The sequence below is a fragment of the Pleurodeles waltl genome, chromosome 4_2, assembly GCF_031143425.1.
Source record: "Pleurodeles waltl isolate 20211129_DDA chromosome 4_2, aPleWal1.hap1.20221129, whole genome shotgun sequence".
Lineage (NCBI taxonomy): Eukaryota > Metazoa > Chordata > Amphibia > Caudata > Salamandridae > Pleurodeles > Pleurodeles waltl.
This window is the reverse complement of record NC_090443.1, coordinates 568,888,855-568,901,235: the sequence shown is the minus strand read 5'-3', so window position 1 is coordinate 568,901,235 and position 12,381 is coordinate 568,888,855. Positions and strand designations below refer to the sequence as shown.

The window sequence follows — 12,381 nt, the reverse complement described above, 5'->3', positions numbered from 1 at the left end:
CTGGAGGCTTACACAACAAAGCCACGCACTGGTCCCAAATGTGGCAAAAGTTATATGCAAAATTATCCCATGCCCCACTTAACTCCAGACAGGCAAACGGTCTGGTCATTCCTGATTTTTCTCAGAACTCAGGGCAGGAGTGGTAGCAGTAAAGGAGCTCTGTGTTCCATTTCAATTATTTTAATTTTTTGCAGGAACTCCAAAAATGTTATCACTGCACATTCTAATCTGAGGTGAACAGTTCTAGCCAGGGTCACACCACTGTCAGAAGATGCCCTGTGCCACCTCAGAATGCAGGCGGCGCTTGTGATTTGACAGATACTGCTAAATTAGCTCATCTGGCTTGTGTTCAATGATCCTGCCAGGTAGTTCATAACCAGGGCACTGCCCTAACACCATAGCCAACTCCAGAGGTGCAGGCACTCATGGCACACTACCCAGGACCCCACTCTGCCCTGCTTGTAACTACCACATAGTAGTAGTCTTTTACGTGACAACCTGTATCAGCCTTCCCTTGATGACAGCACAAAGGCCTTCAGTGCCAGATGACAGGCCTGCAACACCAGCAGATTGTTAAGGAGACCGGTTTTCACCCTAACGGGTGTCCTCTGACTGCTACCTCCCCAACCAGACAGTGACGCATCCATCATCACTGTGCACTCACCTCCTAAACCTGGGAGGCCATAGGGGAGCATGGCAAATTGAAAATGCTACTGGCCTACCTTGAACCATAGCTAACATCTAAGGGACTGCAGGATGGGTATATAATACGCATTGTGCAGGTCCAAGGCTACCATCCAGTTGCCTGGATCCAGGGCAGACAGAACCTGGACCAGCGTGAGCATTTTGAATGAGTCATTCTGTAGAAAGGCATTCAGAAGGTGAAAACTGAAGATGGGCCGAAGCCCTCCATCCTTCGTCTAGAGGAAATAGCAAGAGTAACAACCCAGGTCTATTTCAGACTCTGGGACCCTCTTGAGGGCTCCTTTGGAGAGCCAAGATTGCATCCCCCGAGAACGAGTCCGGTGCGAGAAAGTGGTGCAGTGGGGCATAACCCTGCTGAATGAACTGACCCATGTGACCGTTACCATGGAAGAAAGTACTATATTCAGCCTGCCACGGGGTGGTTGAGCACTGCTAAAGAAGGCTAAAGTGGCTTGGAGGCTGCTGCCATAGGAGAGGGAGACTAGAACGACTGATGACCTGGGCATGTCTGCCTATCCATGATCTTGGCCACTAAATGACTAGGGTGACTACAGAGAGGGCTTGGGAGACTGGCATTCCCTGTAAGCTAGGCCCCTGGAGGAGCGTCAGTTCCCTTACCAGATGATAAAACTGTCAGGAGCAGGAATCGAATGAACGAGATAGTGCTGTGGCCCTACTCTCCTTAAAGCAAAGGCGGAATCAACTTTTTTGCTGAACAGACGTCAGCCTTTGAAAGGCATACCCATAAGGGAGGTGTGTATGTTTCCTGACAATCCTGCTGATCTCATCCATTTGCAGCACTGAAGCCCACACTGATGCAAAGCGCCCATCCCAGACAATCCATTACAAATCATGCATTTGGCCACATTTTGATCATCTTCAGTTGTTTGAACCAAGAGGCCCTACGTTCTTCTGGGACTGTTGCCAACATCGTGCTGGCCATGTCCCATGGTGAATGCCTATATCAGCCCAATGAACAAACATCACTGACTGACCTCAATGCTAGGCTAGCCAAGGTGAACATGTTTGCCAAATGCCTCAATCTTCCACTTCTTCTCCAGGGGGTTACGAAGAATGAACTGGGGCTTACCTTGCTGGCAGATGCTTGGACCACCAGACTCTCTGGAGTAGGATGCTGTGTAAGAAACTAAGGGTCACCACTGGCCACTTGCCAATTCACCGGCAGGCATGGACACAGCTTGGTGACAGTAATGGCTTTATTGAACAGAAGCAGTGGCTCAGATGATGCTAGTCTAAGTTGCAAAAGCTCCATAATTAAATTTGTCTTGACTTCAACTGAAGGCAGTTGTAGGTCTAGGACCTCACGTGCTTGTTGAATCACCATAGCAAAGGAAGCACACTCTTCAGTTGGGGACGCAGTGCACAAATTACACCCTCTATCAGGGGGAGTATCAAGGCATTGGACTCCTGCAAGTCCATGTAAAGACTTTCATCATCATAACTGCAGTGCAGGGGAGGAGGCTGGGGGGAGTTTAAATCATTCCTATTGTCATCTTAAACTCTGGTCAGAGTCAGAGCAACAAAACATTGGAACCTCTTCAGTAGTGGACGCATAGGATCAGACTCCCCTTGTAAGGTGATGGGGTGAGTTGTAGCGGATTCGGTGTGTGACCTTAGTTGTGGTTGAGTCACCGATGGTTCAGGGTCAGATATCTGAGTAGGTACCAGATGTTCCTCCAGCATTGACTGCATTAGTTCTGGTGTTGATGAAAGAGGGACAGGTGGAGGCCTTGGAACCAATAGTCCAAGGGGTTTTGACTGCCACAGACGAACCTGCTGGCAGTAATCAGACTGGGAGCCCCTGCGGATCCCTGGCCCTGAAGGCATGCCAGAGGGAGCCAGAAGAGTGCCAAAGATAAGCAAGATTGCTACCTTAAAGGCCTCAACCTGATGCAGTGGCACCAATGGCCTGGGAAACTCAAGGTGCATTGGGATCAGTTCCTCAATCGGAGATCAGGAGCAAATTCAATTGACCCCTTTATACCCTTCAAACTTCTCTCTTGATAGAAAGTGAAGGGTTGGGGTCAAGTCCTGATTTGCTTTCTTAGGATTCTGCTTTGACTTCGGCTTACAGGAGGAATTTCACAGCAAAGACAACACACAAGTCAGCCTCTAGAGGGCTACAGGGTCCTCGCCCTCAACTTGGAGCAGAACTTTTAAGAGGCTTGTGTTCAGCCACTTACAGCTTTGCGTTCCCTGGTCGCCTTGCTGGGCACTAGGGCAGATTCTTCACACAACTGTCAAGCTCCAAACCCAAACATCAAATGATGTGAGGTTCTGTGACTGACACTGTTTTGTGCAGTTATGGAACGGTATGAATCCTGTAGTTTTAGGAAGGGATAGCCTTGCACACTGGATTTTGTTTTGGGAGTCTTTGAAAGGGGGAGCAGAGGTAGAAGAAAAAAAAAAAAAAAGGAATAGAGAGGTGGCACTTATATGTGGCTTCGTTCCATCACTTCCGGGGCTGAATGAAGCCTAAGTGGATCCACACGGCACCAGCTGGTGCACTAGAGCACTCGGATGAAAAGTTTCCAGATCCATTCTTGCACCATGTATTGGCCGCCCCTCAAGTTCTGCATGGTGAGTCCTATCTAAATAACACATTTCCTGCTTGGCTATTTCCCTGTGGCTGGATTTCAAGTGCGCATAATAAACAATGATCAATCGGCTACTTATTTTTTTCTACAGTGAATAGTCCATTACTTTTTTGCCACTTGTGTTTGCTGGGTGAAAGGGGGAGCCCTACACAAGCTCGTGTCTTTGTATATGGATGTTTGGTATGTACTTTGTGTGTGTTTCATAGTGAATCACGTGTGTGGCTTCAATTCCAATTCGTTTCTCTTCTTCAAAGAGGGGTGTTTTAATGCAAGGGACTGTTCTCACTCAATGACTCAGTTTTTTAAACTCACAGAAAAAAACTGCTTCACACAATTATGAAAGGCACATAATTTAATAAATCAAATAGTACAAAGTAAAAATAAATCAGCCTGCGAAAACAGATTTCAGACCTTGTCACAGTTGTGGATACATTCATAGTTGCATAGATTCAGAGAAGAGTATTGCGAGGAGCCATAAATTATGGAGCTGCAAGAAGGCACTGCAAAGCAACTGTGAAGAATTATGGGGAGTGATAAGAAGTTGGACAGAGGGTGCAAGAAAATAAAACCCATAAAAACACAAAGTAAAACTACTGTGCCAAACAGGAAACAAACTTAATCAAGACGTATATATGGGAAGACGTGAATGATGTACATGCTAATAAAATGTTTATTAAAATATGTTACAGGTTTAGTAATGTGTGTATCAGCTGTACATTCCATGACTGCTCGATGTTAAAGACGTCATTTCAGCTGGTGTGTGCACAGGTCCATTTGAATAGGTTGTATGTGCTGTGTGCCAGAAGTGCATAATGTTATGTGCCCACTCCAAATATCTTGTGTATCACTTTTGAAATGGTCACACAAACTCCACTTCTGTTGACACATATTGGTAATTGTGCATGTTGCCAAACTATGTGCAAATTTATTTTATTTATGGTACACAAAAACATTTTTGTGACATATTTCTAAAAAAGGGCATTTATACCTATACTGTTACAAAGAAAAAAATGTGAAACAATCGGATAGCATTAAGCATTTCCGTCATGGTGCTTTATTGTATGATTTCATAATACAAATTTTAAAAAATCTGTACATTTATAAAGAAAAAACACTGATTTAAACGGTGTAATGTAAGAAATAGGACAGTAAAAAAGTTTACTGCAGTGGGAGAGATCTATTTACAAGTTCATATGTTCTTTTACACATAGGAAATATTTACAACGTACATACACATATAGAGACTCTGTACAATATCTACATTTAGCGTGCAATACTGAGTGTATCCATCAGCATTTCAATAGCCTTAAGCGGATCCTCGATTTCCTTCATGTTGTCTTTCCTTAGAATCCAGTCAGGTTTAATTCTGTGGCAAAGGGAACATATTTACATTTAGGTAAGTGCAGCCACTCATGGAGGTAACATACAGTAACTTGAATTAAAAGCAACCAATACTACATTTGATTTTTAAGCCGTTTAATTTTTAAGACCATTTATAAATTGGTAGGCATTGCCTTTTGGTCACGGAGGATCGCAGCCTGGCAATCATAATAGATTAAACTACACCAAAGAATTATTGCAATACGAAGCGCATCACTATTTGATTACCAAGCTGGGGGCGCAAACCTAGGTAAAGACTTAACTGTAAAAATAGCCAAAACAATTGGCAATACATTTAGCAGCGACAACACTAACGTTTTGGTTAAGATAGTAGGACAAGGGCTAAGTGGAGCCACTTCACCTTCACTAGGCTTTAAGTTGCAAGCCTCGGAATATATAGTAGTATTCTGTCAAGTATAAGCATTCACTTTAAAATGGTAAAGAAACGGGTAGCATTAACCAACGTTGCCGTAACAGAGGATAGACAGATTTCAGCGTATTGGATGGTGGCTCAAATCCTTATCCCAGATATTGCCACTTAAATTATGGTCCAAATTATGTGGCAGGGCCAACTAAATTATGCTAAGAGAAAAAGTAAATTACGTGAAGAATACTTAAAAATTATGCATATTATTCAGTGACTAAATGCAAATTATTTGGCACACGAGGAATCTACATTCACAATTTTAATACCTTACATTAATACAAAAATGATCATAACATTACAGAAAATACAAAGATTTCATAAGACAAAAAACATAATTCAGCATACCCTATTGAAATTGTTACTCATCCAAAAATATCAATTAACGCCAATGCCCTTCCTTTCTTACCCCTGACTGAGGCACAGAAATATGGTCATCTACTCAATACTCCTTAGTTCGATCTATGTAGACTACATCTATAGTCTAGATCCGTAGCCGAAAGCCCTCTGAGGAACACAGAATAATCCTCTGCTCCGCCTCAAAATGCAGAGGGCGATGTGTTTTCTCACATGGAAGGTTCTACTTTCGATAGGGAAGATTTCAGTGTGAAGCACCAATTTAATAGTGAAAAATGTGGCATAATGTGGCTGTACGTTTGTTTGCTGTGTCAGTAAACTGCTGGCAATCGCAATGAGAAAAACAGTCAATATCAGCAACTTCAGAGAACAGTTGTGCACAGGATTAAAATAAATTTACATCAAAAACGTGAGGACCAAGTAAAGGTCCCACTGCTGCAAAATATTCGACAGGAAACGTGAGCCCTTTAAGAAGTGCACTACAATACAACCAGTGACAAACAACGGTAGATCAGGCAAGCGTGGAAATGTCAAAAGGCCAGATAAAATCTTTAATGGTGCCCATTATCCAAGTTCTGCCAGGCCAGTAGCAAAAAAGAAGCGCTGGCAAAGACAATAGGTCTCACCTATACAAGAGCTATTGGCTTTGGCAGTGTGTTTTGCCATGTTGTACACCGTGTAGCTGCTGTTCAGCATGGATAAAAGTTAATGGTGTGGAGTGTAAGAGTGGGGTGGGGAAGGAGAGTGTTGTAGAGTGGATTTGTTGAAATGTTGTGGAGTGGGAGGAGTAGAGTGTCAGCGGTGAGTAGAGTTCAGTGGTGGAGTGCGTTGTAGAGTGCAGTGGGGTGAAATACGGTGGAGAGCATTGGAGTGGATTGAGGTAGTGAGTTGGAGTGTATTGAGATAGTGGGGTGGATTGGACTGACTTGGTGGGGTGGGTTGGTTTGAAATGGGGTGAGGTGTGTGGGGTGGATTAGATTGGATTGGGGAAGGTATATTTAGATTGGAGTGATAGGGTTGGGTGTGGGGTGGCTTGGGGCTGGATGAATTGGAGTGGACTGAATTGGGATGGGCTGAGGTGGAATGAAGTACAGTGGGTGGACTGGAGAAGAGTAAGGTGGAATGGTGGATTGGAGTGAGTGTTGATTGGAGAGGGATGGGGTGGATTGCATTCTGCTGAGGAGGAGTACAATGGAATGGATTAGGGTGGGGTGTGTTGGATTGGATTGTGGTGGATTGCATTGAGGTGGGTTGGTTTGGAGTGTGGTGAAGTGGGGTGAACTGGAGTGTGGTGGATGGATGGATTGGAGTGTAGTGGACTGAATTGGCATGGGTGGAGTGGACTGGGGTAGAGTGGGATGATTGAAGTGGAGTGAGTTGGATTTAAGTAGGGAGGACTGGATGGAGTGGATTGAAATGGGGTGGGGTTGGATTAGATTGGGCTGGAATGGGTGGATTGGATTAGAGGGTGTGGAGTGGATTGGGGCAGGCTGGGTGGACTGGGGAAGGTTGGACTGAACTGGGATGTGGTGGGGTGGATTGGAGTAGAGTGGGTGGATTGGAGTGGGATGGACTGAAATGTGGTGGGGTGGATTGGAGTGTGGTGGGGTACAGTGGGATGGATTGAGTGGATTAGACGGGGGTGCGGTGTGTAGGATTGCATTGAAGGGGGTTAGGCTGGAGTGTGTTGGGGTGGATGGACAGGATTGGAGTGGGGTGGACTGAACTGGGGTGGATTGTAGTGTGGTGGAGTGGAGTGGACTGGAGGGATTGGGTTGGGGTGGACTGCACTGAGGTGGACTGAATTGTACTGGGATGTATTGGACTGGAGTGGGGTGGCTTGGATTGCCATGTAGCAGATTGGGTGGGGTGGAGTTGATTGGAATGAGTGGGGTGGATTGAACTGAGTGTGGTGGATTGGACAGGGGTGGGGTGGACTGGATTGTGGTGGGGTGGAGTGGATTGTTGTAGGGTGGAATGATTGGAGATGACTGTGCTTGACAGAGGTGGTTTGGAATGGAGAAGGGTGGATTAATGTGGGCTTGAGTTGGGTGGATTAAAGTGGATTGTATTGGAGTGGGGTGAATTGGAGTGAGGTGGATTAAGTAGCAGTGGACTTTACTGAGTGGAATGGACTGAAGTGGGATGGGCTGGATTGGAGTAGGATGGATCTGAGTGAGTGGGATGGACTGGGGTGGGGTGGGATGGATTGGGGAGGGCTGGTCTGGAGTGGGTGTGGGAGTCGATTGGAGTAAGGATTGGGTAGCAGTGGAATTGATTGGAGTAGGGTGGGTTGCACTGGACTGGGGTGGGTTGCACTGGACTGGGGTGGGGTGCACTGGATTGGGGTGGGGTTGACTGGATTGTATTGGTGTGGGGTGGATTGTATTGGTGTGAGGTGGACAGGATTGTAGTGGGGTGGATTGTGGTGGGGTGAATTGGGATGGAGTAGGGTGGAATGGATTGGGGTGAGGTGGATTGGAGTGAGTAGATTGGAGTGGGGCAGAATGAAATTGATTGGAGTGGGGCAGGTTATTTTGGATTGAAGTGGGGCAGACTGGAGTGGGACAGATTGTGTTGGATTGGAGTGGGGTGGATTGGAGTGGGGCAGATTGTTTTAGATTGAATTGGGGCAGATGGGAGTGAGGCGGACTGGAGTGGGGCAGATTGTTTTGGATTAAAGTGGGTAAAACTGAAATGAGGTGGACTGGAGTTGGGTAGATTGTTTTGGATTGCAGTGGGGCCGATTGTTTTGGACTGGAGTGGGGCACATTGTTTTGGATTGAAGTGGAGCTGAGTGGAGTGGGGCATATTGTTTTAGGCTGGAGTGGGGCAGATTTTTTAGGATTGGAGTGGGGCGAATTGAAGTGTGGCAGATTGTTTTGGATTAAAGTGGGGCAAATTGTATCAGGGTGAATTTGAGTGGGGCAAATTGTATCAGAGTGAACTGGAGTGGTGTTTGGTGGATTGTACTGGGGTGAGAGGGATTGGATTGAGTGGGGCGGACTGCAGCAGGATAGATTGTTTTGGATTGAAGTGGGGTGGATTTCAGTGGGGCAGATTGTTTTGGATTAAAGTGGGCCAGACTGGAGTGAGGTGGACTGGAGTGGGGTAGATTGGTTTGTAATGAGTGGAGCAGATTATTTTGGATTGCAGTGGGGCAGATTGTTATGGATTGAAGTGGGAAAGGTGCTTTTGGATTAGAGTGGGGCAGAGCGCAGTGGGGAAGATTATTTTGGATTGGAGTGGGGCAGTTTAGAGTAGGGTAGATGAGTGGGGCATATTGTTTTGGAGTGGGGAAGATTGTTTTGGATTTAAGTGGTGCAGATTATTTATGATGAGTGGGGTGAATTGGGAGTGGGGCAGATTAGATTGAGATCGTAAGAGGGTTGGAGTGGGGTGGGTTGAGTGCAGTGGGGTGAGTGGAGTGGATTGGTGTGGGGTAAAGTGGGGTGGATTGGGGTGGGGCGAATTGTAGTAGGTGGATTGGGGTTTACTGCACGATTATCTGTTAAATCATAATTTCATAAATTACACATAATAAGGAAACAATGTTGCTTGAACAAGTTGTCATCTTTTGAAAAGAGTGCCCAGGAGCAAAAACTAAAGAAAACATGAGTGGAAAGTTAGAAAAGATGACCTGGCAAAGTAAAAAAACGTTATCTTTTAAACATAAAACTTTTCAAGTTTGTTTGCTGGGCACGTTTTTGCCAGTCATAAGACTACTGCTTGCAGGGCACTAGAAGTTAAAAAGAACAACATAGTAACTTGATCGTGTCTGTAGCAGGGGACGGGCACTAATTAAGTTGAATCAATCAGTGCTTGGTCCCTGTCCACACCGAAGAACGGAAATGATGCCAGGGTGGTCTTGATGAATTACGAGGATGTAAAGAAGAGTGCTAGGCAAACCATCAAATGATGAGCGCTAGGTGGCCTCCAAGCCCTTAACTGTACATAACAGAGTCTCGCAAACATCTCATAGTTTTGTTGAAGAGGATCTGCCAGACTATCCTCCCAACAGCACAAACTTTGCCCATCAACTAGAATAAACCAATCTGATAGACTGACACCATGTTGCCAGGACAACATCCCAGTCAAAGGGGCAAATCAAAACCCCTTCAGCAGTAACTAATTTGTTAAAAAAAATACATAAGTGCTAGGGCACTTGTCAGAAGGCCACTGCAGCTTCCACCACCCATTAGCGCTGCCAATGACAGTACCATCACAACTTATCACACTCATTCAAGTGTGACAATTCAGACTTTAAACAAAATAAAAATGACTAATACATGCAGCCACGCTATATTGATGGCTTTGGGTGGTTGGTATTAGTGACTTTAATTTACATTTAATTAATAAGCAACTGCTGTTGTGCTCCTCAAAAAATTAAACGTCACCACCATGTGGCAGGCTGTTTTAAGAGTCAGTGTTGATAATAAAGTGCTGGTGTCGAGCACCAGAAACTACTGGCTCAAATTAAGCAATATCCCTCAGGTTCCACTCAATCTCTATGCATGGGTGTGTAGGATGCGGAAGTTCATCTGAAAAATCCTGCCTGTTTCCTGAGACAGGCGGTTAACAGGAAGAGGTAGATACAATGGGGGGACAAATGCTCTCCCAGCAGGTCTCCTGGTCCAGTCCGGGGATACCAGGATGAGTTGAGCTCAGTCCCTCCTGATCATCTACAGATCTTAGGACAAGGAAGGTGGTGGTGGAAAAGCATACAGGAAACGTAAGACCGACTGCAGGCATAATGCATCTTCCCAGTGAGCCTTGGGGCGGATGTTCTTGTGCACAGTATTTGTAAAGCTACAGGTTCTTGGAGGTGGAGACGAGAACTACCCAGATCATGCACTACTGGCTGAAGTGAATTTCAAACCTCTGAGTGCCTTTCATGGTCCACCAGGTGACATTAGCTGAGCTCATCAGCACTGGCATTTAGAGAGCCAGACATTGATTGGCCATCAGTAAGATCCCTTTGCGGTTGAGCTATCTCCACAGTTGCAGCACTTCCCGACAGTACACAAGACTACACACTGCTGCTTGTGTTGTCCAACAGGACCTGGGTCCAGCTCCCCCCAGATAGAAGAAAGGCCTTCAGGGCCAAATGAACTGTATACAGTTCCATGAGACTGATTTGGTGCCACTGCTCTACTAGTGACGAAAGGCCCCACATTTCCACATCATCCGGGTGACACCCATGGCAGAGAGAATGCATTAGTCACTAATGTAAGCTCAGGGTGGGGTAAGGAGAATGGTATGCCACAGGTATGGTTGGTTTTTGTTACCCACCACTAAAGGCCTTCACTGCCTCATCCAAGAGACAGACATTGCTCGAGGGCAACCCCAGTGGTGAGTCCCCTCCAGGCCTCCTCCAATTTTCACAGCATTTGGCTGCGCAAATAGAACTAGAAGAGTGCACAAAGCCAGGAGGCCAAGAAGTTTTAAAACAGTCTGTGCTGTAATACACGATTGAGCCGGAAATATAAGGATTGTAATCCGAAAGTCCTGGACTTGCTGCCTGAAAAGACACAGTGTCCAGGATGACCACAATGAAGGGAATACTCTACATTAGTTGCAGATAGGATTTTGGCTTGTTGTCTAGAACCCTAGATGGAACAACAAAGACAGTTGTCTGCAGGTGGTCCGTGACTGACCGCAACAAGCTCTCTTTCAACAGCCCATCATTGAGGTACAGGTTTACGCGCTTCCCTGACATTTGAGGATTGGCCACGACAACCATCATCGCCTTCGTAAACACTCAGAGGGCTGAAGGGTAGGATGATAAACTCAGAATGTTCACGCCCCACCACCAATTAAGGAGGAATCTTTTGGATTGCCGAACAGGAACATGCAAGGGCACATACTACAAGTCCAAAGTCACCAGCTAGTCCCCAGATACAGGCAAGAGAGAGAGAGACGGAGGACCTGGCTGAGTATCAATATTTTGGCACCTTTGGCTAACAGATATCTGCAGATCAGAACTCCATCCTTGTTCGTGAAATCTGATCGCTGAGAGAGAAGAGAAGCAACAAAAGGGGGAGTGGACACAAATGGTAGGACAAACAATGAGCAATCTCAACTGTATGCCAGCCGCGGAGACAAAACAATATTCTGCTTCCTACCAGGGGCTGTCCATGATCACTGGAGATTGTTGCAGTCATGGCGGGCAACTACAAGAAAGAAGTTTAAAGTCCTTGTTGGTACCCACAGCACTCACTGGCACTGCATGCTCTAGCATCCCGGAAAGCCTGTATGGCTGCCTTTGGCTATAGGGAAGACCCAGAGAGCAGGGTTCACACTTATAGTACAGATGGTGAAATTGGTAGGCTTCAGGTAGCAAGCCCAAGGAACGGGTTGTATTGCAGCTGTCTTTCAAGCACTCCAATGCAGAATCCGTTTTTTTCTCCAAAAAGTCTGGAATTGTCAAATAGCATATCGATAAAAGATACATGAACAGCCCCAGAAAATCCTGTGGCACACATCCATACATGCAGTCTGATCACCACGACACCATTTTTTTAAATTTTTTTTTTTATTTATTGCCAGGATCGAGCAACACCGAAACAAAAATGATACATTGTCACTTTCAGTGAAAATAAAAAGTTGCGTATAATCATTCAATAGAAAATTAAACCATAAACAAATTCAGCCAGGCTTATCTAAGAACTAATCCCCCTAGATCAGGGAGAACTTTTTACCACTACCTACTCTGCTAGCATATCTCGATTCCTGAACCCTCATCTTAGAAACGCCATTCTTGACTAGTGGGAGACAGCTTAGCACTCCAATTTCTTAACAGAAGAGATCTAGCAACCACAGTAGCGATAAATACGAGCTTCTCCCACCTAGAAGGGAGCCTTGCCTCAGGGTCATAACCCAAGCTCATCAGCCGAA

The 12,381-nt window shown here is 45.6% G+C and overlaps 1 protein-coding gene across 1 annotated transcript in view; it reads right to left on the bottom strand.

The window, feature by feature from the left end:
• Positions 1-3,657: 3,657 nt before the first annotated feature.
• The window catches only part of ASPM (assembly factor for spindle microtubules), a 269,329-nt gene continuing 260,605 nt past the window's right edge, over positions 3,658-12,381 (bottom strand). The window contains exon 30 of the mRNA XM_069232128.1: positions 3,658-4,689. Within this exon, the coding sequence (XP_069088229.1) occupies positions 4,587-4,689 (103 nt within the window). The 3' untranslated portion in view covers positions 3,658-4,586. The remainder of the gene's footprint in view (positions 4,690-12,381) is intronic.